We start from the raw sequence: 25,702 nt of genomic DNA, 5'->3' as shown, positions 1-25,702 counted from the left end.
TTCTGCTTCGGGCACCATGCGGCAAGAAAGACTGGGGAAGATGGCGTAGGCTGACGCTTTTATACCCCAGGCGCTCTGACGTCGGGGAGAGGGCGACATCAGCCGACGCCGGACCCAGACTTTGGAATCCGGCTGACCGAAGGGCTGCCTGAAGCAGGACAACCCATATGCAAGGACTGCAGATGCATCCTTGAAGGACATCATGTTTAAGTTCCTGTAAAGCCTTGACATTACCCTAAAGAGACAAAGCAGCAGCTTCACCAAACAAGTGTTTATTATCCAGAGGAGCATCCATCAATTTAGCCTTAATATCATCAGGAAAGGCTGAAGCTAAAGCCAAGAGTATCTCATCACAGACCCAAAAGCAGCAGCCTTAGAGGAAGTGCATGCTATATCACAACTACATTTGATGCAACAATGAGCCACCTGGGAGGAAGTCCCCAACAAGGAAAGAAAAGTTTTCCCTTCAGTCTGGAAGATTAGAAATTACCTGACAGGCCTGGGAAAGAAAGGCCAGCATGTACCTGGACATATGGGCCTTATAACGGACAGCCCTAAAAGCTAAAGTAGCAGAGGTATTAACCTTTTTCCCTAACCTTTCCATTGGTCTTGCTATCTTTATCAAAAGGCAGTAATTTAGGAGAAGGTAGTGATTGAGATGGCTTGTCCTAAGCCACAGTCACACTGAGGGTCAGCAGAAGGGTATATGTAAAGCAATTTACAGTTCTCAGGCATCCTACAAAACCTATCAGACTTCTTGGGGGAAGGAGGATGGGAGTCAGGAGCTTTAGAGGGCTAAGAAAATGCATACAAGGCAGCCAAAACAGAAGGTCTGGGAAAATCCATCTGCAGGAGCTCATAACACTCTTTCAGTACTTCGGAAACCTCATTCTAGAGATCGTCCCACCCAGAAGAAATTTCCTCAAAAAGGAGCATCAGGACTAGTAGAGTTCTCTTCCTCAGACCTATAATCTAAAGGAGAATGAATCAGAGGAGTAAGCAAGGGATTCCTCATCTGAATCTGCCTCCTCAGAGGAATCATGTTCCCTGAGTCTTTAAAGGGGAATAGAAGACCAAAGAGGAGCTGGAACAAAAACTCCCTGAGGTGGTTTTAAAGCCATTAAAGCAGGAGTGTCCAACCCAGCAGGCGCGTCCTCAGGGCTCCAGAGGCCATGCGCCACCCACCCTTTAAAATTTTTTTTTTTCTTTTTTCTTTTCATTTCCGCATCGCTGAGCTGCTATGTGCTAGCCTGCGCCAAAAAGCACCATTCCGTTTTTTTTTGGGTAGATGCATTCGCTAAATGAAAAGCTTTGAGCTATTTTTCTATCCTGCAGAAAAAATTACAGATCTGTAAGGTACTATAAATGGGAAATCGAGCCGTGTTGTGTGGAGCACAGACAGAGGCTGAGGTTTGTTCTTCAAGAGGACAAAAATTAAATTTTTTTGTCTGTGTCCCAGGTGTGGCCCCCCACCGACCCATTTATTTCGTTTCACATTCAGTGAGACGTAAGTTAAGGGAAGCTGATATGTGTGGATTAACTGGCATTTACATTTCAGATGTGACATATGTGACTTATATTAACAAATTTTCACCTTTGATATTTGGTGCTATTTTACCATGTCATTTGAAAGTAATAAAGAAAAAATATAAAAATATATTTAAATTTTTGTGATTTAAATTGTTTAGATAATATGATGCAGATTTAGAATGCACCAATGAATCCACATGCTCCATCTCAGAATTCTAACCAGCGGCTTTAATGCTCGGCTTCGCTGCTTCTCGGCCGACCAGCCGGTTGCGGGAACGCCGCTATTTCGCTAAGCAGCCCTTTGCTGTTTAGCGCAGCGAAAATGTGTTTTACTGGTGAAAAGTGCGTGTTTGTTGTGAGTGAGTGCAAGGTCAGAATGGTCGAGAGAGATAGAAGATTAATTAGCGGTTGCTGAAATGGTAGCAACAAGTTGAATATGTGAATGTGTGTGTATGTTTGTGCCATAGGTGAGAGTGAGAATGATGGAGGATGAATTATGAGTGCAGCGGCTAAAATCTAAGTAACAGTTATAGTGGTTGTGATGTAAGTGTGAAAATGTAAAATGTGTTGTGCACGGAGAAACGAGAGACGTCGAGCGGATATCTAGGTTATCTAGCTAAAGCTAAAATAAGCTGAAGATAATAAAAAAATAAAATAAGTGTGTGAAGGTGTGTGATGGAGACTGGAGAGGCAGCAGCACAGAAAGAGCGTGTCTAGGAAACTACTTAGGGTTTGTTTCTCACTCTGAAAAATGAAAAACACCTTCACAAAAAGCAAAAGCAGAAAAATCAAAGCTGGACACACATTTAAATTAGGCAAATTTGAAATAATTAAACATTTGGATAATTAAATGGCTTACTAACTTTACAGTTGCTAAAAAAGATATGAAAGTTGGGTTTCAATCCCATTATGGGAAAGACTGTTATATATAAAGAAAAGAATATCACTTATTAAATGATATAGTAAACACACAATTAGTACAAATTTAATTGCCCTCGCAGCTCATACTACAAGGCTAATCAATTAGTAAAATTTTTAAACACTGTCCAATGTATATATATATATATATATATATATATATATATATATATATATATATATATATATATATATATATATATATATATATATCTTGTAATTTACAGTTATTTTTCTCTCATGTAAAATTCTCTTGTGTGCTTTTACAGTTTTCTTGAGGTTGAGTGCTTTGTTTGTTTGACATGTACTACTATGTACTGTGGGGCATGAGCTTGCTATTTGTAAACCTGAGGTGTCACAGCAGTTGCTGTTTGTGACTGGATGTGTAGCCTAAGGGTTAGCAATTAACTCATGGATACTAGGTAAGGTAGCTGCCCTAGTAGAATAAAAGTAAGACTAGTAAATATAGAATATATAATAAAAAGTTTCTATAAGTCAGAAAAACCCATATAATGCTGTCTGTATATGTCTGGTTCTGCCCTGAGAGTTTTTGGTTTTTTCAGTTAGAGTACATCAGTTACACATCAGTTTGAGTAGCAGATGATGCTGTATCCAGTGTCATAAAGCAGGTTCAGTCTTCTTACTCATCTTTGATTCTTATTCTAGTTGTCTGTTACTGTGCTAAGTTGTCTTTATACAGCACAAATTCTTCATATATTATAAAAACTCATAATATATGCTAAACAACCAGCACAAATATTATTACCAGCACAAATATTACGCATTGCCTAATTAAATGACAGCTTTATGATAATCACATCACACTTTTAATTTCTCAGCACTTATTTTTCTCGGCTATTGCCAACAGAAGCTCTTTGTATGTGCTTACTTTCTTGTAATATTAATAGGATCCAGCTCCTGAAACCTTCCACTTCACTAATGAGGAAACATATAACAAATATAAATGGCGGAACTATATAAAGGCTTAATTAGGAACCTAATAATAGCTTACTAACAACTTAATTATTTTAGAATTAGATATAATATTTTAGATTTTTTTAGAATTTACTAATTTTTTATATTATATTATTTTTTTATTAAATTAGGAATTAATTATTGAATTTTACATTAAATATTACAATTCTATTAATTTGGGGTCCAGTTTCTTTAGTTTATTTTTTTTTTTTTTTTTGACTTTGTTTTGCTCACATGTTTTTCCCATTTGCTCTTTTTTTTTATTCCAGACGTTTTTGCACTGAGGTTCATTAAAGCATTAAACAACCAGTGTGTGAAATGTTGCCATTCACTAAGTGGGTCCTTAGCAGCTGGAGTAATATGTTTCGTTTTCTGCTTTTTCTTTAAGGGGAAGTCCGCCTTATAAGAAGTAGAAGGCTCCGACCTCGGACGGCATTCAATAATTGTAGTAGGGACTTCTCTGACCAAAATTTGAGGAACATTCCTAGGCCCCTTGGCAATCATCAGCCGCAGTTCCCTCTGAATGTCCAATGCAGACGTCTGCAAGGCCTCCATGGACGTGCCTCGTGCCTAAGGTCAGACCCCCGCCAGTCAATAAATTGGTCATGGCCAAAGAATACGATGAGCCGGGCAAAACTCAGAGCTTTCACTCACCTTGGGAGAGAAGTCTGGCAGAGGCTGAACGGCTGCCCCTGTGAGTGGGAAATTCCTTCCATTGTGTCTTTACCTAAGAGCTTAAGACGTTGATTCTCTAGATACAAAGCCAAAGAAGAAAGCCTACTACGAAGGGTCTTGGGAACAAAGGTCCGACAGCTTGAACAGGACGTATGGTTGTGGAAAGTACCAAGGCAAAACAAGCACTGCTTGTGATGGTCTTTATGGGGAATGTCTCAGACACTGGCATTTACCCTTCTTGGATGACGTGAAACCCCACAAGCAACAAAAACTAAAAAAATAAGCTACAATAAACCCCAATGTGGCAATTATCTGCAATGCTTTGGTGAATCAGCAAAGAAACAGGCGTTCAGACTGATGATCAAAAGATGGCGTTCAAACTGGTGGCAAAGAAGTTCTGAGGGTGGTACGTCTGGACGTCACATTTATGCCCTATGCTACATGAAGAGCATACTTGTGACATACGGCGTACATTAAAGCAACCTGAAGGCTTTGGTTTACTGGCCAGACATTGGGCTGCCCTTGGCAGGGTATCCCTATTGTAATGAATGCTGCAATAGTGAAATGGAAGGACATCAGCAGAGGCCTTTACAGATCAGGAAAGAGAAGAGACAGAAGCGCCTTCTTATTCTTCATAACACAAGGTCCTTATATACTACACAGCTGGTGGTAGTGAATCTTTGTATAGATTTAGCCTATGTAATTAATAACGTAGGTACGACCATTAGTAACAGTGAATTCAGGAGGCAGTAAGGCTACATCTGGGAGCCAAAATTTATACTGCTATGCCTAAATCAAAGCAGTTTAGAGCTAGGTCTTCAGTGCAGATAAAATACAGAAAGGAAACTGCCTTAGAGTGCTGCAAGACCAGACAGAGCAAAACTGCCTTACTGGCTAGTTTTAAATATGTTAGAAGTGAATTAGTAATACAAGAGGATGTAAGGAATGAACAGTCTAAACTATAAGGAACCACAAAGGAAAAAAAATTCTAAACTGGGGAAAGGAGGACAAATAAGACTGTCAACCAACCTAGAAAATGGAATTAAACGTTAAGTGGTCGAAAGATACGGACATACAGACGACAACTCTGGAAGGAAAAAAAAAATATTAGAAGGCCAAGAGAAAGTAAGGAAGGTCATGAATCAGATCAAGGCAACATTATGGAAAGAGACGGCTAGAGGAGAAATCTGTACATGCATAGTCACACCTGCTTTACTATGCCCCACACTTTCTAGCCACAATATGGGATATTTAGACTATTAAATATACATTGGAACATGTAGCTTTGTAGGTACTATCTTCCACTACCAAACTCATATGTTCAGTCCACAAACAGTGCTAACAGCACTTAATATACTACTTCGCAATCACTACAAACCAAGCCTTCAAAAATAAAAAGCACCGATTATACAGAGCAATGATACCCCATTCACCAGCTGCTTACACAGCTATAGCGAAAGCCTATAATACACTTAAAATGAAAATGCTGCACTGCAAAGGGCACCATTCACATAAAATCCTTGCTGGGAGACTGAGGATACCAGGCCTACACAATGACCATTTTTATTTTTCAAAATCTTGTTCCCATTCTCCATGACAAAGGAACTAGTGAACTATCCCCTAAGCTCTGACACACCTATCTAGAAATATGCTGTAGATCATTTAGATATTACAACACAAAAATGTTAACAGTTCACTTACCGATGACTCACTGTCCCTAACAAGGAAGTCACCCTCTGCTCCTCTCTCATTCAGAGCACATTCTGCTTGATGTCTAGTCACACTTCCGTAATACCACTCTTTTCCAGCAAATCTGCCAGTAGATGAGGGTCCTGTATAGCTTACTTGTGCAGTATGGGAACTGAGAGGGCCATCACTTACAATCCCTACATAGTTTTTTGGGACAAGGCCAATCTGACCTCTGGAATTTTTGCATTTCCACCATTCTGGGTCATTTTCTGGCTTTTCTACGACTTCCATTATTTCTCCTTTCTCAAAATTTAGTTCTTCATCAGTAACGGAGCTAAATGGATACAGAGTCTGAACCAAATGAAGTACTTTAGTGCTCTGGCCATTACTCATAGCTGCTCCTTGTCTGGAAGACAGAAAACTTGGAGAATCTGTTGATGCATCATCTGATTCTTCTACCACATAGTTTGATGGAAACCAACCTACCAATCCATTGTAACAACCTCTCCACCAGCCATCACTACACTTTTCCATGACAGTGAGTCGTGTTCCTTTAACAAGTGATAGTTCATCATCCCTCTCTGCAACATAGGCAAATTTAACGTATGCTGGGATGTTAAGATCATAAATGCGATCTGCACTACTTCCATTTGCTGGATATTCTGCATCTGTGCTAGGTGTAGGTGAAGCATCACGTGCACTGGTCTTCCTTTTTGTTTTACCAAGCCCTGTTCAGGAAAAAAAAAAACATTATATAGACTTTCTAAAAATGCTAATGTAAAGTAATCTAAGAGAAGCTCTTTTCTCAATAACTTCAAGATAAAACTGAAAACATTTTATGATAAAAGAGCACTTAACACATGCTTGCCAGCAAGCTATGCTTAGGCAAATACTTGTCCTAGAGGCCCATTTAGTTTTGACAAACAGAAGAGTGCAAATGGCACTGTGGAAAGTCTAACCTAAAGTGTCACAAAAACACGAATAAGAAGTTATGTACCTACCATAACGTTCCATGTTAGTTGTCTTCTCTCACCTTCTTTCTTGCTTGATGGGTTCGGAGCCGATCCTCGGCTCCGACTCGGCACTTGCTAAGCTCGAGAGTCACTTTTACCAGCTCGAGGCAGCCCCATATCCCATGATGCAAGGCGGTAAGTACCCAGATCTCGTTTGATGACAAAGGGCAATAGCACCAAGCATAAATACTTCCCAAAGGAAGAAAGAAAGCCTACAGGATGAAAGAAGGACCAGTTCTGAATGGTCTTCAGCATAACAATCTCTTGTAGAAAGGTCTGTCCAGGCCTGGGGAAGGAGGGAGGGTCGAAGAAAGAAGGCGAGAAGACAACTAACATGGAACGTTATGGTAGGTACATAACTTCTTAATGTTAAGTTGTCAATCTCGCCTTCATTCTTGCTTGATGGGACCGTCCTAGCACCTCTATCCTGGGTGGCTCAACTGAACAGACTCTTGAGGACTGTAGAACCAAAACTGTCTCTGTCCCTGGAGGCCAAGTCCAATTTGTAATGGGAAACAAAAGTATGAGGAGTGGCCCAAGTGGCCGCTGCACAAATAGTGTCTAAAGGAAGTCTAGCTTGAAAGGCTGTAGAAGTAGCTAAGCTCCTAGTTGAATGTGCTTTAGGTTTTGAGCACAGCTGTTTTCCCCTGAGCAGATAAATTTCAGAGATGACAGAAGAAAGCCATCTAGATAAAGTCACTTTAGAGACAGGAAGGCCTTTCCTGTTATCCGCATAGGAAACAAAGAGTTGATCGGATTTCCTAAATTGTTTAGTTCTGTCCAAATAATATCTGAGTTGGCGGTGGACATCAAGATAATGTAATTTTTGTTCCGATCTGTTTGAATAGTTTGGAAAAAATACAGGGAGATCAATGGATTGATTCAAATTAGCCTTTGAGGCGACCTTAGGCAAAAAGGTCAGATTAGTTCTCAATGATACTCTGTCCTTGTGAAAGACCAAATAGGGGGGTCGAACCGAAAGAGCATGAAGTTCAGACACCCTCCTGGCCGATGTAATAGCTACTAGGAATAATGTTTTCCAAGAAAGAAATTTTAGGGAGCAAGAAACAGCTGGCTTGAAGGGGGGAAGAATCAAGGATGTCAGCACTAAATTTAGATCCCATTGAGGAGGAGGATTCCTGATTGGAGGCTTTAGCAGGAAAATTCCTTTCAAGAAGGCTTTACAAAGCCTATGGGACATGATATTGTGATCTGCGATCCCGACATGAAAGTTCGAGATAGCAGCCAGTTGAACTCTAACTGTGGAAGAAGAGGAGCCTGCATGAAAAATCTCCGCTAAGAAGTCCAAAACTGCCTGAACTGGGGCAGTGAAGGGATCGATATTCTTGGCTTTAGCCCAATAAGAGAAACGTTTCCATTTGCTTGTATAAATCCTCCTGGTAGAGGATTTTAAAGAAGCTACTATGATGTCTCTAACAGGGTTAGAGATCAAAGGAAGCCTGGCTAAGGAAGGAAGTGGAGCAACCATGCTGAGAGGTTGAGAGAAGGGATAGACCGGTGCAGCTGACCGGATTGGTGAACCAGAAGATCTGGCACTGGGTCCAGATGCCATGGCTGCACCAAAAGGTGACGATGGAGGAACGGAAACCAAATTTGTCGAGGCCAATAAGGAGCAATGAGAATCATTTTGGCTCTCAAAATGGTAGCTTTCTGGATAACCTGAGGGATTAGAGGAAAAGGAGGAAAAGCATAAAGTCGTCCCTGGGGCCAATCCTGGGTCAGAGCGTCTCTGGGGGGATGGCCTGACAGAGGGAAGCGAGAGAAGTCTGGGCATTTGCTGTTTTGGGGAGTAGCAAAAAGATCGCAACATGGGCGACCCCATTCCAGAAAAATCTCCTCCACTATAGATTGCTTGAGAGACCACTCGTGAGGCATGAGAATAGCTCTGCTCAATCTGTTGGCTAAAATGTTGGTTTTCCCAGGGATGTGCGTTGCTACCAGAAACCGATGAGAGGAGATCGCCCATTGCCACAGTCTGAGCGCTTCTCGACACAAGGGGTAGGACTTGTTCCGCCCTGTTTGTTGATATACCAAACTACAGACATGTTGTCTGTGTGGACTGCAATTGTCCCTACAGGAAGAGAGTCGTTGAGGGCTTGCAACATTAAAAGCACTGCTCTCATCTCTAGGACATTTATGTGCAGGTGGTACTCGAACGGTTGCCACGTCCCATGAACCATCCTGTCCTGATAATGCCCCCACCCGATCAGGAGGCATCCGTGGTGACAGTGGCTACGGGATGGGGTACAAAGTGTCTGCCTTGGTGAATCTGGGGAGAAGTGATCCACCAAGCAAGATGATTTTGCAAATCTGTGTCACCAGAATGTGGTGACGCATTGGAAGTTGTTGGTAAGACCACTGAGTGAACAACATCCACTGAAGAAGGCGCATGTAGAAGCGAGCCAGGGAAGAAGAGTAATGGCCGCAGCCATGAGACCTAATACTTTTAGAACCATTCTGGCCTGTACCTTCTTGTTGGCTAGAATGATCCTGACATGACTTTGAATGTCTGAAACTCTTTGGTTTGTAAGGGTAGCTGACATCCGAACAGTGTTTAAGTTTGCGCCTATGAAAGTAATAGACTGGCAGGGCAATAAGTATGACTTTTCGAAGTTGATCGAGATGCCCAAATGAGAACAAAGATTTATTGTGTAATCCCTGGCTTGAACAAGCTGATGCCTGGTGGTGGCTGACAGGAGCCAGTCTTCGAGATACGGAAACACCTGGAATCCTTGACGTCTCAGGTGAGCCGTGACCACTGCCATGCATTTGGTGAACACCCTGGGGGCTGTGGTGAGACCAAAGGGCAGGGCTCTGAACTGGAAATGACTGGACCCCAGCCGAAAGCGGAGAAATCTCCTGGAGCGTCTGTGAATTTTTATGTGATAGTACGCATCCTGAAGATCTATTGAGCACATCCAGTTGTCCTTCTGCAAGAAGGGTAGAATCGACTGAAGAGTGACCATTCGGAATCTTGTCTTATCTTGTCTTCCTCACAGACTTGTTGAGTCTGCTGAGATCCAATATTGGTCTCCCGTCTCCCGTCTTTTTGGGGACCAAAAAGAACCTTGAGTAGATTCCGGGCTCTGAATGGTCTGTTGTAACTGGCTGAATGGCTCTTTTTTGCAGTAGTTTTGAGACTTCCAACTCTGCAATTTCCCTTAGACCGGGTGGTACATCTGGGAGGGAATTTGAGGGATAGAAAGGACTTTCCTCGAAAGGAATTATGTAACCCTCGGATATGATGGACTGTACCCATCTGTCTTGAGTGAGAGAATGCCAGGCTTCTGGGTACAGTGATAGTCTTCCCCCGACTGCCTCCAAGGAGGGACAGCCGGGCAACATCTCAGGGATGCTGAAAGGGCTTGTCAGAGAGAGACTCTCTGTTTCCCTGGTTTTGTGGACCCCCTCTGCCTCTAGAGCGTCTGTTGTTGTTACCCCTCTGCCTCTAGGGGTAAACTGACCACGTGAATCCGGCGTGACTCCTTGGGATTTGCGGAACCACATTTGCCACCCTTCTGTCCTTTGGGATAAGGACTAGAAGGGGTGGGAAAACGGACTCCTACGGCAGAAAGAGTTTTGCCGTCCTGCTCACACCTGGTCAACGTTTCCTTCACTTGAGGGCCAAACAAAGCTGACCCATCAAAGGGAGAGTTTGTGAAGGACGCCTTAAAGGGATCTGCAAAATTACATAGTCGCATCCAGGCTTGGCGTCTAAGAGCCACACCTGTACCTGCAGCCCTACTCGCTCCATCAGCAGCATATGATATAAGCCGCATGGAGGAGTTTGCAATGGAGTTAAGGGTTCCTAGCTGCGAAGCAATTTTTCCTGAGCCCATGCAGCTGTAGGATCCTGCACAACTTCACCTAGCTCCTTAAGGATATCCCTTTGGAGTCTGGTGAAGTGACAAAGATAGTTCAGCGAACGCATAGCAAAGGTCGCTGAAGAAAACATCCGCTACCATATCTATCCATGGTCCTAGAGTCCTTATTAGGAGGATGGACAGGTACGGAAGGATCTGCAAGTTCCTTCTTGGTGGCAGCCGCCACCACCATGGCATCAGCGGGGACACCTTTTGTAAGGAATTGCTTGTCCGACAGGGCAGTAATAAATTTAGAAGGCCTCCTAGGGACAGGCTCTACAGAGTCAGGAGCAGTCCACGCCTTCGAGCAATAACCTGCATAAGGGGGTCGAAAGGCGGAGACACCCAGGAGGTGGAGGGCCGAGATCCAAACGCCTCCAGGTATACTGACTCATCCTCAGAGGGATTGTTGGTGGGCCAGTTTCCCTTCTGTCTAAGGAGTTCTAGGATGTCTGAGAAGGAGACATCCTCAGAGGGGGATATTGGGGATCCCTCTGACTCATCTAAGTCAGTATCCAGTGATAGACTCGGGAGTCTACGTGTTTCCTCTTACAAGTCCTCTTCCGGAGGATCACCCGACAAATCAGGAGAATCCTCAGAAGAGGGGGATTTTCCAAGTGGGGAAACCTGAGGCGGAGGATCTCTGGGTCCGGGAGCAAGAGAAGTGGCAGAGATGTCAACAGGCACTATAGAGGGAGGAGCTAAGGGAACAGACTGCTGGCTGAGTCCAGAGGCCAGCACACTCTTCATCACCTCGAAGGCTCCCCTCCCAGGGAGGTCCGAGAGAACCCGCTCCGAAGAGCTAGGAACTCCAGGACCCACCGAAAAGGAAGGCTCCGAGGCAGATGTCGGAGCCGAGCTCACCAAGGCCGAGGCTCCAAGGGAAGAGCGGGTCGGACAAGGGTCCGATGCCACTCACCCCTCGGAGGAGACCAGGAAGCCAGGCCACCGAATCCCTCTAAGGAAGGTCTCAAGAGGAGATAAGAGTAGAGGCTGAAGGAGCAGAAGGGGTATCTGTCCCTCAGCCGTAGCAGAAACTATTCGAAGACTCCAACTCCAAACTCTGGGGTAGAGTCGAAGGAGGAACTGCAATGGGGTGTGGACTAATAGTCGTCTGCTGAGACGGACTATGTAGCATTTGGGCCAGTGCCTGTGACTTTAGTAGTCTACTGACCACTCTCCAAATCATGGTCAGAAAGCCTGGATGACCTTGAAGATCGGCTCCGATGGCTCCGCCGAGAGGAGAGGCGGCCGAGCCGAAGTATCGGCTCCAAGGAAGGGGACCTAGACCTCTTCCTCGAAGGAACCATCGGAGCCGATGAAACTACTGAAACTGTCGGAGCCGACAACTTATCGGCACCGACAGGTAGCTTCGATGTATCGGCTCCAGCCGGAGCAGATACGGCCATAATAAGGGTGTCGGAGCCGACACCGATGCCTGGGCCACATGGTGGTCGGAACCGATCGGAGCCGACACCGAAGTGGTCGAACCAGAGTCGGCACCGATAGCCATCGGTGCCGAAGGTTTAGGTAACCCAGAATCGGCTCCAGCCGGAGCCAATCTCGACTCTGAATGAGTCGGAGCCGAGGCCACAGGCTTGGACACAGAAGCCTGGGCCTTGGAAGACTTAGAAGTCTTAGATGGGGCCGACTTAGCTGGAGAGCCCTCCGGCTTAACATGGCCCCTCAAAATCAATTTATTTCTTCTTTCCTGCAGGACTCTCTGGCTAAAAGAATGACATATAGCACAGGAGTCCTGCAGGTGAAGAGGCCCAGACAGTACAGGCAGAAGTGTGACCGTCTGTCAGAGACATCTTCTGACAGCACGAGTCACACTTCTTAAAGCCTGAGACCCTTTCTTTAGACATGGTGTAAAACACACACACACACACACCAGTCCAAGAAATTAAATTAAATATACCAAAAGGTATCACTAACAGACACACACACACACCCTAACAGGGGATGGGATGGGTTTTAGTCTGACTAAAAGTTTTGAGGAGACAGGAAATTTTCTGTCAGAAAGGAATTAAAACTAAGTTAAAACTAATAATTTAAGTTTTTTTGTAAAAAGGGGCTAAAATAGTAAAGTAATAATTCACTTACCAGGAGCTGGTAAAAGGAGGACCTCATCAGCGAAGCGGCAAACGAGATCTGGGTACTTACCGCCTTGCATCATGGGATATGGGGCTGCCTCGAGCTGGTAAAAGTGACTCTCGAGCTTAGCAAGTGCCGAGTCGGAGCCGAGGATCGGCTCCGAACCCATCAAGCAAGAATGAAGGCGAGATTGACAACTTAACATCTGTTCTTTCAGCTGTGTGGTGGCAGATGCATTTCCTCTGCCCCCTACTAAAAAATCTACTCCAAGGTCACTAAGATTAGAGAAAGTACACATTTTCTGGAGCAATCACAACTTACAATGTCTTGCACTACGGACTGAATTCCACTGGTATCCTGTGAGAACACCTAGAATTATTCAAGAAGCAAAATAGTGAATTTTTTTACAATGAAAAATAAAACGTTTTGAAACTGCATAAATATCCCAGTTCAAGGCAATTACTAGACAGTCTGCCTCACCAGAGAGGTGACGTGGGGCTTCATAAGTTTAATATCAAGTAGCATCAAAAAATGTTTATTGCTTCTACTCCATGTAGAGAAATGGAAATCCAGTACAAAATTTTCATGAACAGGGTAAAACAAGTTAACGAAGCAGGTTTAAAAGAACTACATTACATACCAGAGCCTAATCTGCTCTTGCCAGGCTGTTTCCAAAACAGTCTGGCTTCAAGTTTATCTATCCAAATTGCCCTTCACACCTGCTGGCAATGTCAGCAATGTTACTCAACAGCGCCTCACAAGGCTTCAGAGTGAAGCAGCAGGGAGCCCTTATCAGTTCAGGCTGCCTCATATGACAGACAGCTGCAGACTGAAAGGAAGTAGGTGAAATGAGAGTGCAGGAGTACACACACACACAAAACATATAAACAAATGCGCGCGTGTCCTTATCAAAAGGATGAAAGCTCACAAGAGCCAACATCAAAAGACCAAACCAGAAACACTGAAAACCCGAAGGATGAAAAACAGAAAACACATCTGCACTCCCACACCACCTGCTAATTATATACAAAAGTACAGTTGTGTACATTTACCATAAATGTAGACGTCTGTGTAGTCACTGTTTCAGTCTTAACTACTGGGATTTCCTGCCATGAAAACCCTTAGCTGCTCCCACTCCCAGAGAAAAATCTTTCTGGATCCCAGGCTGGCAGATGCCCTGACTGACATCAGTACACTCTGTTATAGAGGTAGCCAGCCTGCTTCATAATACCAGTATTTTCTTACCTCCAAATAAAGGGAGCCCAAAAAAGACTGGTGGTATCCAGAAGAGAACCTGACAGAGGAAGAAAACCAAGGAAGGGTTCCTTAGCTGATTTGCAAAGACAGAAGGAAGCCTAAATAGTAGGGACCCTGCTGTAGAAGGAAGTAGCATTCCACAAAATGTACAAAAACTGATGAGCCATACAGAGAATGGAGTGGACTACTGAGGATAAGAAAAATTATGTATTGTTACTATTACGCAAGAAGCCTGAAATTTCCAGACAAAAGATGTACAAAAAGATTGAGAGAAATTACAGGAAAGAAAAATACTTCCACAAGAAAAACCGTCAGAAGCTTCAAATAAAAAAATGTGTTCATTAATACAACAGATAATTGAAACACTATATAGACCAAGAAACCTTGTGCTATTTGGAAAAAGAAGCAACTGAGGAATTGCAAAAATTTAAATAAAATTTAGAAATGTTTGAAGGGTATAAAAAAAGAAATACGGACATGGGAAAGAAAGAGATCTGATACGATGCAATGTTTATGCAAATGAGAAAGCCAAATTAATCAATCAACACAAAAAGGCAGCCCCCAAAGATATTCTAAGAAAAATATAGGCAAAGGCATCCAGACATGGAAAATTTCACAATAAAAAAATAAAATCACAAAGAGGAAATGTACAGCAGATTAGTCAAGTAGAAGTTAAAAAAAATATAGAAGCTGATTTACGGAATACCTTCGAAGTAAAGGATTCAGTGTAGAAAGTCTAACAGGTCGTATCACAGCATGAAAAAACTAATCCCTAAAGTACGGAGAAACAAGAGGAGCAGGAGACATCTGAAGAAATATGGACACAGGAAAGAAAAAGTGATTTAATATGGTGCAATATTTATGCAACGGAGAAAGCAAAACTAATCAATGCAAAAAGAACAGCACCAAAGATATTTGAAGAGAAATACAGGCAAAACATCTAGATATGGAAAATGTTACAATACAAAAAGAAAACAGAGGAAAAGTAGAAAAGACAATTAGTAAAGGAGAAGTTAAAAAAATAGTAACTGAGGTTATGGATTACCTGCAAAGTGAAGGATTTAGTGTAGAAAATTTAACTCTGAAAACAACCTAACGTGATAGAGCAATGGACACCCAAATTAAGGAGAAACCAGTGGAGCAGGAAGCATCTAATCAGTTGACATATAAAGGTACTTTGGAATCTCCCAAAGGAAACCAGTACAAAGGTTCAGTTGAAGCTATGCAGCAAGGGAAAGAACAGGAAACTGTGGCAACTCTGACAGTCAATGCGGTGGAGTGATAAGCCAGCGAGTTCCCATATGAAAGAGCAATGAATGACACAGGGTGAAAATGGAGAACGTGGCACAGGGAAGAAGCTCTGGAACTTTCTATAGAAACCCTGCAGGAAAATGGCGAACAAAGAATTTGTCCTCAGTTTAGAAGAAAATGATCTAAGACAAGAGTTACTTGATTTACTAGAAATGGATAGACATTAAGATCGATGAAAGAAATAGACTGCCGGTCAATAAAACCCAAAACGTTAGAAGTTTCATAAAACAAACACAGTAATTATTTATTTAACTGTTTTTACCGGGAAAGTCCAACTTGGAATTAAGCCAGTTTTCAGCGGAGGCCTGGGGAGAAATGCTCCAGACACGTCTTTGTAACATGGAATTAGTTACTTTGTAATTAGGACTGTCCACAGAGATTAAAGTGATACAGCAGAAGTAAATAGGATACATTACTATGCAGCCAAGTCCTACCACAAGAACACAGAGTAGTAAGGGAAAGGACAGGGAGAATTCGAATGCCACCATGGAAGTATTGAACAGAGAAAACTATAATGCAATTAAGACAAGAAGTGTCACTGTTAGAAGAGTATAGAAGAGGGAACAGATCAATAAAAATACTCAAAGATAGACATGATTAATGCAATGCGCAGTATTATAATGATCAGGATTCTTCATGTACTATCTTAAACAAAAAATATCAGCACAGGCAGAACAATTTAGAAGATACACAAATATAAAGGTAAAGTACAAAATAAGCAATTTACTGATGACCCAAAAAAGTTCTATAGAGAATTGAGAAACAGGGTAAAAGGAATTGAGAGACCACCAAAAAAAGAAGAAATAGATACTATTTGGAGAAGTATTTATGAAGATCCTGTTGAACAGAATAAAGATGCTAAATGGAAAGAAAAAGTAAAAGAAAGAATAAGACGTTCAAAGGTACAGGATATGAAATGGGATGAAGTAATGACCAGAGAGATTGAAACAAAGTTAAGAAAGGCCTCTTAAGTGGAAAATCCCAGGCCCAGATGCAGTACCTAACCTCTGGCTAAAAGTCTTAACATCTATGCATGAAGATTTAGCCATGAGTAAGAATTATTTATACATGCATCCCGAATAGACATCAGCCTGGCTAACAGGAAAATCAATGCTCCTACTTAAGAGTGAGCCTGCAAGCTACCCTAAAAATTATAGGCCAATAACTTGCCTTTCGATGACAAACTATACACTGGAATTGATGCAGACAGTTTGTAGTCATTTAGAAGAAAACTCAATTATGGCAATAGAACAAAAGGGTAATAAAGTCATACGGAACAAAGGATCATTTCTTGTTAAAGTCATAGTGGAGAACTGTAAAAAGGGGAAGAACACAAGTATGGCATGGATAGACTACAAAAAACATTTGACAGTATCCCACATTCATGGATAAAAAGAGTGCTTAAAAATGTATGTATAACACACCCTACACTGATAAATTACATCACAGTGACCATGAAACAGTTGCAAACCACTTTGCAGTTAAACCATGATAAAGGACAAATTATTATTCCAGGAATTAAAATCCAAAGGGGGATATTCCAGTGTGACTCTCTCACCGCTGCTCTTTTGCCTTGCCCTTAACCCATTAAGCTGTCTGCTTAACAGATTAGGTCATGGCTATAACTTGGCTCCCAGAAAGCAACCAACTGTAAAGACTTATCTCTGTCGACGATTTAAAACTCTAGAGCTCACCAGATGAAGAAAGAACAGCTGTGAAAAATCTTACCATAACCACTGATGTCCTTCTCTTCTATGTTGCAGTATTCCAAACTCTTGGGTTTTCCTCTCTTGCTACCCAAATGTCTGGCCAGTATACAAAAGCATGTAGTCACCGACAGGTACGTAGGATGTCGGATGCTGGCCTAGGGAGCGTGGGCCATAAGTGATGTCTGCATGTACCTTTCCTCAGAACTGAATGCTCCAGTTGGACCCCAGTCCCAGGATAGCTGTATAGGTTCTGTGTCATCTAAGAAGAGATGGTTCAGATGGACAGAAGGGGGTAAGGTGGGAGGGAATGAGAAGGACATCTATGGTTATGGTAAGACTTTACACAACTATTCTATGTTCTTTTACTCTCATGTTGCAGTATCCCAAACTCTTGGTTGAGTGCCAAAGCTCACAGGGAAGAAGAGGGTGGTGGTATGAAGCTACACTACTCCACAAAGCCATGCAGGATTGTCCTAGCAAATCCCGCTCTAGATTTGTATTTATGATCCAACTTGTAGTGTTTAGTGAAAGTATGGACAGATGACCAAGTAAGCTACCTCTAGGATGGAAGCAGTGTCCAACCCTTTGAAGAAGGCCCCAGATGAAGCCATGGCTCTAGTGGAGTGGGATTTAATTTTGGATTTGAGCCGTTTCCCATGGAATGTGTAGTAAAAAGATATAGCTTTGGAGATGCAAACAAAAATGGTCTGCTTTGTCACCACCTTTCCCAAGACTCTGGGGTGGAAAGAAAAGTACAGTTTTGTACCTACCATAAATGTAGATGTCCGAACAGGTTAGCATCTGCAGTCATAACAAATGGGTTGTCCTGTAGTCAGGCAGCCCTTCGGTCGGCCGGATTCCAAAGTCTGGGTCCGGCTTCGGCTGATGTCGCACTCCACCCGACGTCATCTCTGCTGGTCTTCGGGTATAAAGGCATCAGCCGACGCCATTTTCCTCAGTGTTTCTTGCCCCAGATGCCAGTTGCCCTCTTGGAAAGCTAAATTTTGGATAAATGCCAATGTTTCCAAAAGAAATAGAAGGCAAACACAAAAAATAAGCATGTATGTACATATATACAAACAAATACACCATATGAGACTCCCCCCCAGCTAGCTAATAAGAGGGTAAATACCCTAGGAGTACCACAGAGGGGAAGGAGGGAGGGTAATCCTGACTGCAGATGCTAACCTGTTCGGACATCTACATTTATGGTAGGTACAAAACTGTACTATGTCCTTCAAGGTAGCATCTGCAGTCATAACAAATGGGTAGAATACCATAGCCAACTAGGGGTGGAGGAAGAAAAATTATGGTGTAGTTAGGATCCCTTGCAGTACAGCAGTGGCAAACCCTGCTCGGGATCTAGAGTATAGAGGTAAATTATAATGCTTGGCAAATGTATGCACGGAGGTCCAAGTAGCCGCCTCAATAATGTCCTTGGTTGCCACTCCTCGTAAGAAAGCTGTGGTAGTGGCTGTAGCCCTTGTAGAATGAGGTCTTATGTTCTGTGGAATTGGTTTTCCATGGTAGGAGTAACAGAATCTTATGCAATTTCCTATCCATTTGGAGATTGTCTGTTTGGAAATTGCTTTTCCTTCCCTTCCTGTTGCATAGGCTACTAAAAGCTGGTCAGTTTTTCTGTTACCTTTGGTTCTGTCCAGATAGTAGCGTAACTGTCTATGTTCATCCAAGGTATGCAGCAGTCTTTCCCCCCTGTTCTGTGGATTGGGAAAGAAGGTAGGTAGGTGGATTGCCTGGTTTAAAGACACTCTGGATACCACCTTAGGCATAAATGTAGGATTAGTTCTCAGGGAGACCCTATCTTGATGGAAGATTAGGAAGGGTTGTACTGCCATTAAGGCTTGTAGTTCCGAAACCCTCCTTGCTGAAGTAATTGCCAGTAGGAAAGCAGTTTTCCATGATAGATGTTGAAGTTCTGCTGTTGCTGCTGGTTCAAATGGAGGGAGTGTCAATTTTTCTAGCACAAAGTTCAAGTCCCATGCTGGTAATGGTGGTTTCCTAGGAGGTTTTACATTCTTGATCCCTCTGAGGAACTGCCTGAGTAGAGGATGCAAAAAGACAGGTGGATCGAAGCTGTATTCTGCTGAAATAGCTGATGCATGTATCTTGATGGAGGAATAAGACAGGCCTGTATGTAGAAGCTCTGCCAAGTACTCCAGGATGTTAGCAATATCTATGTTCGACACATCTTTTCCTCTTTCAGTACTCCAAATGACAAACCTTTTCCATTTTCCTGCATAGTTCCTTCTTGTTGAAGGTCTGTGGGCTTCAAGGATAATGTCTTTAACCCTTTGGGATAGGTCTGGGTTAGTTGCTGCTATGTGATGTTCCAGGCAGTCAGTTGCAATGTTTTTAGGTTTGGATGCATGATGTTGTAGTTGTTCTGAGTTAACATCAAAGGCATCAGGGTATTGACCACATTCTCCCGAGACATGCTCCTCAGCAATGGGTACCAGTGTTGTCTTGGCCAATTCGGAGCTATCAGGATTATCCTTGGACGTTCCTCTTTGATTTTCAGTAGTACCTTGTGCATCAAAGGAAGAGGTGGAAATGCATATGCTGTCAGGCCTTTCCAACTGAAGGGTAGAGAGTCCACCTTCCATGCAAGTGGGTGGCATGTCCTTGTGCAGAATTTTTTGAGCTGGTGATTGAGTGGGGATGCGAATAGGTCTATTTGTGGCATTCCCCATTTCTTTGTGATGGCCCTGAAGATGTCCGGGTGTAGCATCCATTCGTGAGCATCCGAGGTGGTTCTGCTTAACATGTCTGCTAGGGTGTTTTCTTTTCCCGGCACAAACATTGCCTGTAACTGGATGTTGTAGCTCAGAGCCATATTCCGAGGTCCATAGTCATTCTGCATAGGGGGTATGAATGAGTGCCTCCTTGTTTGTTGATGTACCACATGACTGTGGTGTTGTCTGTCCTTATCATTAAATGGCCTTCTTTGAGGAATGGTCTGAATTTCAGTATTGCTAGTTTTACTGCCAGCATTTCTTTTTGGTTTATGTGCAGGTGTAGCTGGTCTTGAGTCCACAATCCTTGTATGCATTTGTCCAACATGTGCGCCCCCCAGCCTAGGTCTGAGGCGTCCGTTGTGATGGTTTGGCTTGCTTGAAAGTTGTGGAAGGGTAAGCCTGGGTTTCACTGGCATGCTTGAGCCCACCATAGGAACTCCAGTTTCAGGCATGGGATTAGTGGGATTTCGGTTTCTAAGCTGTGCCTGTGTTGAGACCATAAATTCTTTAGGTACCACTGTAGCTTTCTCATATGTAGTCTGGCATGTGGGACCAAGATTATGCATGATGCCATGAAGCCCAAGGCCTGCAGTACTTTTCTTGCTGTTAGTTTGTTCTGCTTTGTTAATGCCAAGAAGTAAAGAGGAGTTGTTTTGTTTTTCTGCAGTTAGGAATGCCATTTGTTTTACTGTGTCCAAATCCGCACCCAAGAATGTTCTTGTTTGGGATGGTATCAGTTTTGACTTTTGTAAATTGACTGTGTATCCCAGGGCTTGTAGTAAGCAAATGACTCTTTGTAGATCTGTCGTCAGCTTGCTTTTGTTGTCCGCTTGTAACAGGCAGTCGTCCAGGTATGGATAAATTTGTATTCCCTGTAGCCTGCAGTGAGTGATTACTGATGCCAGGCATTTTGTGAATACTCTGGGCGCAGTAGATAAGCCAAAGGGCAATGCTGAGAATTGATAATGCTCTGATCCTGCAAGAAATCTGAGGTATCTTCTGCAATTTGGTCGTATGGGGACGTGCAGGTATGCCTCCTTGAGATCTAGAGTTACCAGCCAACACTCCTTGCCCAGCATGGGAAGAAGTTGCTGTAGGGTCAGCATTTTGAATTTTGGGACAATGATGTATGTGTTTAAGATGGACAGGTCGAGAATAGGTCTCCAACTTTTCTCTTTTCTTGGTACTAGGAAGAGTCTGGAGTAGAATCCTTTGCCCTGCTCTGTTATTGGTACTCTTTCCACAGCTCTCATCTTTGTTAATTCTGCTATCTGCTTTAGAGCTTCTGTTTTTTGATTTGGAGGTAGATTTGGCATTCCTCTTTTTACTGGTAAGGTGTGGAAGTGGAACCTGTAGCCTTGGTCTATGGTTTGCAAAATCCACTTGTCTTTTGTGATACAGTGCCAATTTTTCAAAAATAAGGCTAACTTTCCGCCTAAAGGTGCTGCTATTTGCTCCCTGGTAGGCGGTGTCAGAGCCAAGTCACTGTGATTGTCCTGTTGTAGTGGCAGTGGTTGTGTCTGTGCTTCAGTTATTGCCTTGCCACTGGCGTCCTCTGTAGGCACCTCCTCTGGATTGATTTCTGCCTCTAGAGCGTCTATTCCTGCCTCTTTGAGATTTTGAGGAATCTGGAAAGGACCAATTTTTGGCAGGCCAGTTCCTGCTAAACCTTGGGGCTGAACCTGTAAGAAATCCTTAACTGTTTGTACAGATTTTGCCTTTTCTTCCATTTTCTTCATTACTTGCTGAGCAGGTGTACCAAATAGACTGGCCTTATCCATAGGAGCATCTAACAGCTTTGCTTTAACATGATCCGGCAAGACCTGTTCTTTCAACCATGCATGCCTTCTTATCACTGTGCCAGTCATGGCTGATCTAAATGAAGCCTCCAGTGCATCATAGCCACATTTTAAAGAATGGTTACTAACCTGTAGAATGTTATTCACCATTTCTAAAACATATTTCTTATCTAAGGAGTCATCAGAGGACAGCTTCTTAGTTAGCTGATCAAGCATAAACTCTTGGTATTGGATCATATGAAACTGACAGTTTAAAGCTCTAGCTGAGAGAGTAGCAGAGGTGTAAACTTTTTTCCCCCATCTCTCTAAGGACCTGGATTCCCTTTCAGAAGGAGTAGGGTTTTTTGCTGAGGTCGAGGCTACTGCCTTAGGCCCCTGGGATATAGTCTCAGGATCTGCAAGTGGGGCCTTGTATAGGTGGTGATGAGTGTCTGGCACCCTGTAAAATCTATCTGGTTTGGCAGGGGCTGGAGGTAATGTATCAGGAGCAGTGCAAACATCATTAAATGCATCATCCACAACAGGCAGTACTGGAGGAATAGCTAAGGGTCTATGTTGTGGTAAGTGTAGGAAAGTCCTAAGCCTTTTTCTTGAATCTGAGAAGTCTTGTCCCTGCCATTGGAATTGTTCTCTCATGGCATGTAAGGTTTCCCCAAAGGAAAATTCCTCTGGCGGAGAGGCAGATGGGATGGATTCTTCAGCATCTGAATCTTCATATGTAGACAAAGGAGCCTCTGGCTGGTCTGTAATGTCCGAGTCATCAGCAGAATCATCAGAGGACACTGGCTCGGGGGGCTCTGCTCTGGATCTCTTTTCTGGTGGCTGAGAGGCCCTGTCTGGGTGAGAGTGGGATCCCCTAATTAAGGATATTAAATCCTCTGCCAGAGTAAGCATTTGAGAACTAGAAGTGGGCCTGTGTGAGGGAGGCTTAACAGGCACTGATCTAACAGTTTTGGCTGCTTTAGCCCTGGCAAAGCCTTAATAGACATGGCTGCAGGAGGCCTAGCAGCACCACGTGCTGGGGTAGAAACATCCAAAGGGATGGTGTCTGATAAATCACTAGGAACCACAGTAGTAGGTAAAATTTCTGAGGCCGATTCAACTAGGGTAGCAGGGGCCTCAGTAGTAGTCATGGATTCGGCTAAAGATTGACCGGTATTCTCGGTTTCGGCCGAAACCGAGACACTTGCGGCTTGCTTAACCGTGGTTTCGGCCGAAACCGCGGACCGCGAGTGTCAGTCTTTTTCTTTGCGTTTTTTAACAATTTGGGTAGTCAGAGGATCCGACGGCATAATGTACGCAAAATCTGAGCCGAAAAACTGTTCAGCAAACTCCGACCGACGCCTAAGCGTTCGTCGGTTGAAGGAAGCACAGGCCGAACAGGCTGCTACGTCGTGGTCTGGGCCTAAGCAAGGCAGACAGTAAGAGTGGAAATCTTTATGAGGTATTTGTTTCCCACAAGTTAAACAGTTATTGACTTTTTCTGACATTGGCTGAGGCAAGAAAGAGTCCCCAACGGGGTACTTAGCTTTTTAGAAGTCTTCGAAGTAGTATTCGGTAGTGAACACTGAAGTTTAACTGCCCGCAAGTTCGTGGAAATGCTGGGGTGCAGGATGACAGTAAATCCAAATAGCAAAGCCTGGTTGTAAAATCCAAAAGCGTTTATTTTAACAGAATCAAAATCACGTTAAACACTATAAGCGTTTTTCGTACCAGCAAGTGCCGGAACTTCAAGGAGCCTCTGGCTGGTCTGTAATGTCCGAGTCATCAGCAGAATCATCAGAGGACACTGGCTCGGGGGGCTCTGCTCTGGATCTCTTTTCTGGTGGCTGAGAGGCCCTGTCTGGGTGAGAGTGGGATCCCCTAATTAAGGATATTAAATCCTCTGCCAGAGTAAGCATTTGAGAACTAGAAGTGGGCCTGTGTGAGGGAGGCTTAACAGGCACTGATCTAACAGTTTTGGCTGCTTTAGCCCTGGCAAAGCCTTAATAGACATGGCTGCAGGAGGCCTAGCAGCACCACGTGCTGGGGTAGAAACATCCAAAGGGATGGTGTCTGATAAATCACTAGGAACCACAGTAGTAGGTAAAATTTCTGAGGCCGATTCAACTAGGGTAGCAGGGGCCTCAGTAGTAGTCATGGATTCGGCTAAAGATTGACCGGTATTCTCGGTTTCGGCCGAAACAGAGACACTTGCGGCTTGCTTAACCGTGGTTTCGGCCGAAACCGCGGACCGCGAGTGTCAGTCTTTTTCTTTGCGTTTTTTAACAATTTGGGTAGTCAGAGGATCCGACGGCATAATGTACGCAAAATCTGAGCCGAAAAACTGTTCAGCAAACTCCGACCGACGCCTAAGCGTTAACCGGGTTGAAGGAAGCACAGGCCGAACAGGCTGCTACATCGTGGTCTGGGCCTAAGCAAGGCAGACAGTAAGAGTGGAAATCTTTATGAGGTATTTGTTTCCCACAAGTTAAACAGTTATTGACTTTTTCTGACATTGGCTGAGGCAAGAAAGAGTCTCAACGGGTACTTAGCTTTAGAAGTCTTGTAGTATTCGGTAGTGAACACTGAAGTTTAACTGCCCGCAGTTAGGAAATGGGGTGCAGGATGACAGTAAATCCAAATAGCAAAGCCTGGTTGTAAAATCCAAAAGCGTTTATTTTAACAGAATCAAAATCACGTTAAACACTATAAGCGTTTTTCGTACCAGCAAGTGCCGGAACTTCATCAGACAACAACTTCCTCTTACACTAGCTCATTTATAGGGATTAGCCGCTGTCAGCAGCTAATTATTTAAAGCGCACATATTCTTTTGTTTTTAAAATGAAATAAAAACAAATGCATAATAGATGGTACTAGATACATAAAAAATGATGTTAAAATAACATGCAATGCAACACAGAAATCTTACATAAGTATTTTATAAAGAACCGAATACCAAGGAGTAAATGGTTTATATTAGCCAACAATTTCCTTTATCCGGTGGCTTTACTAAAAACCCAACCTTTGTTATTTATATGCTTTTACTTTAAAAGTGTGTGTTGCAATGTATATTCACTTTAATGTTTTTAAAAAATGTATATGTATATTGTCCTATTAAATAGGATAAAGCGCATATTATTAACTATGTTAATGTATCTACATGCCGAAATGCCATTTTAACAATAAATATAATACAATTTATGTATTTGGTGAAAATAAATATAAATAAAAATAAAAATATTAAATATATAACTGTCAATAATACATATATATAGAATATAAATCAGGCTATAACTATAAGTAAATAAATAACTAGTGATAGATGGATACTCCATTTCATAATTGTTTATATTTTCTATTTGATTTTTGTCTATTTTTTTATATATATATTTATTTGTTTATATTTTAATTGTTTATTGTTTAATAAACAGTATCTATTCTTATATATATGACGATCATCTAAGTAAACTTTTAATTTTAAGAATACATGCGATCGAGCAGAACTCATTCAGGCCTGGATCACTACAGGCCATTAAACGTAATTGCCATTTGAGTTCACTTCTCTCAAGTTCAAGTTTTAAAAAATTTTCATTAATAAGACCCTGTAATATGCGCTTTATCCTATTTAATAGGACAATATACATATACATTTTTTAAAAACATTAAAGTGAATATACATTGCAACACACTTTTAAAGTAAAAGCATATAAATAACAAAGGTTGGGTTTTTAGTAAAGCCACCGGATAAAGGAAATTGTTGGCTAATATAAACCATTTACTCCTTGGTATTCGGTTCTTTATAAAATACTTATGTAAGATTTCTGTGTTGCATTGCATGTTATTTTAACATCATTTTTTATGTATCTAGTACTATCTATTATGCATTTGTTTTTATTTCATTTTAAAAACAAAAGAATATGTGCGCTTTAAATAATTAGCTGCTGACAGCGGCTAATCCCTATAAATGAGCTAGTGTAAGAGTTGTTGTCTGATGAAGTTCCGGCACTTGCTGGTACGAAAAACGCTTTTAGTGTTTAACGTGATTTTGATTCTGTTAAAATAAACGCTTTTGGATTTTACAACCAGGTTTTGCTATTTGGATTTACT

The 25,702-nt window shown here is 42.5% G+C and overlaps 1 protein-coding gene across 1 annotated transcript in view; it reads right to left on the bottom strand.

Moving 5' to 3' along the window:
* NCK2 (NCK adaptor protein 2) overlaps positions 1 to 25,702 on the bottom strand; it is a 530,895-nt gene that overhangs the window by 139,453 nt on the left and 365,740 nt on the right. The window contains exon 5 of the mRNA XM_044072748.1: positions 5,800 to 6,515. Within this exon, the coding sequence (XP_043928683.1) occupies positions 5,800 to 6,515 (716 nt within the window). The remainder of the gene's footprint in view (positions 1 to 5,799; positions 6,516 to 25,702) is intronic.

This window comes from Protopterus annectens, chromosome 5.part0 (genome assembly GCF_019279795.1).
Source record: "Protopterus annectens isolate FY-2018-M chromosome 5.part0, PAN1.0, whole genome shotgun sequence".
Classification (NCBI taxonomy): Eukaryota; Metazoa; Chordata; order Ceratodontiformes; family Protopteridae; genus Protopterus; species Protopterus annectens.
The sequence above is the reverse complement of the archived record's forward strand: the minus strand, read 5'-3'. Positions and strand labels throughout refer to the sequence as shown.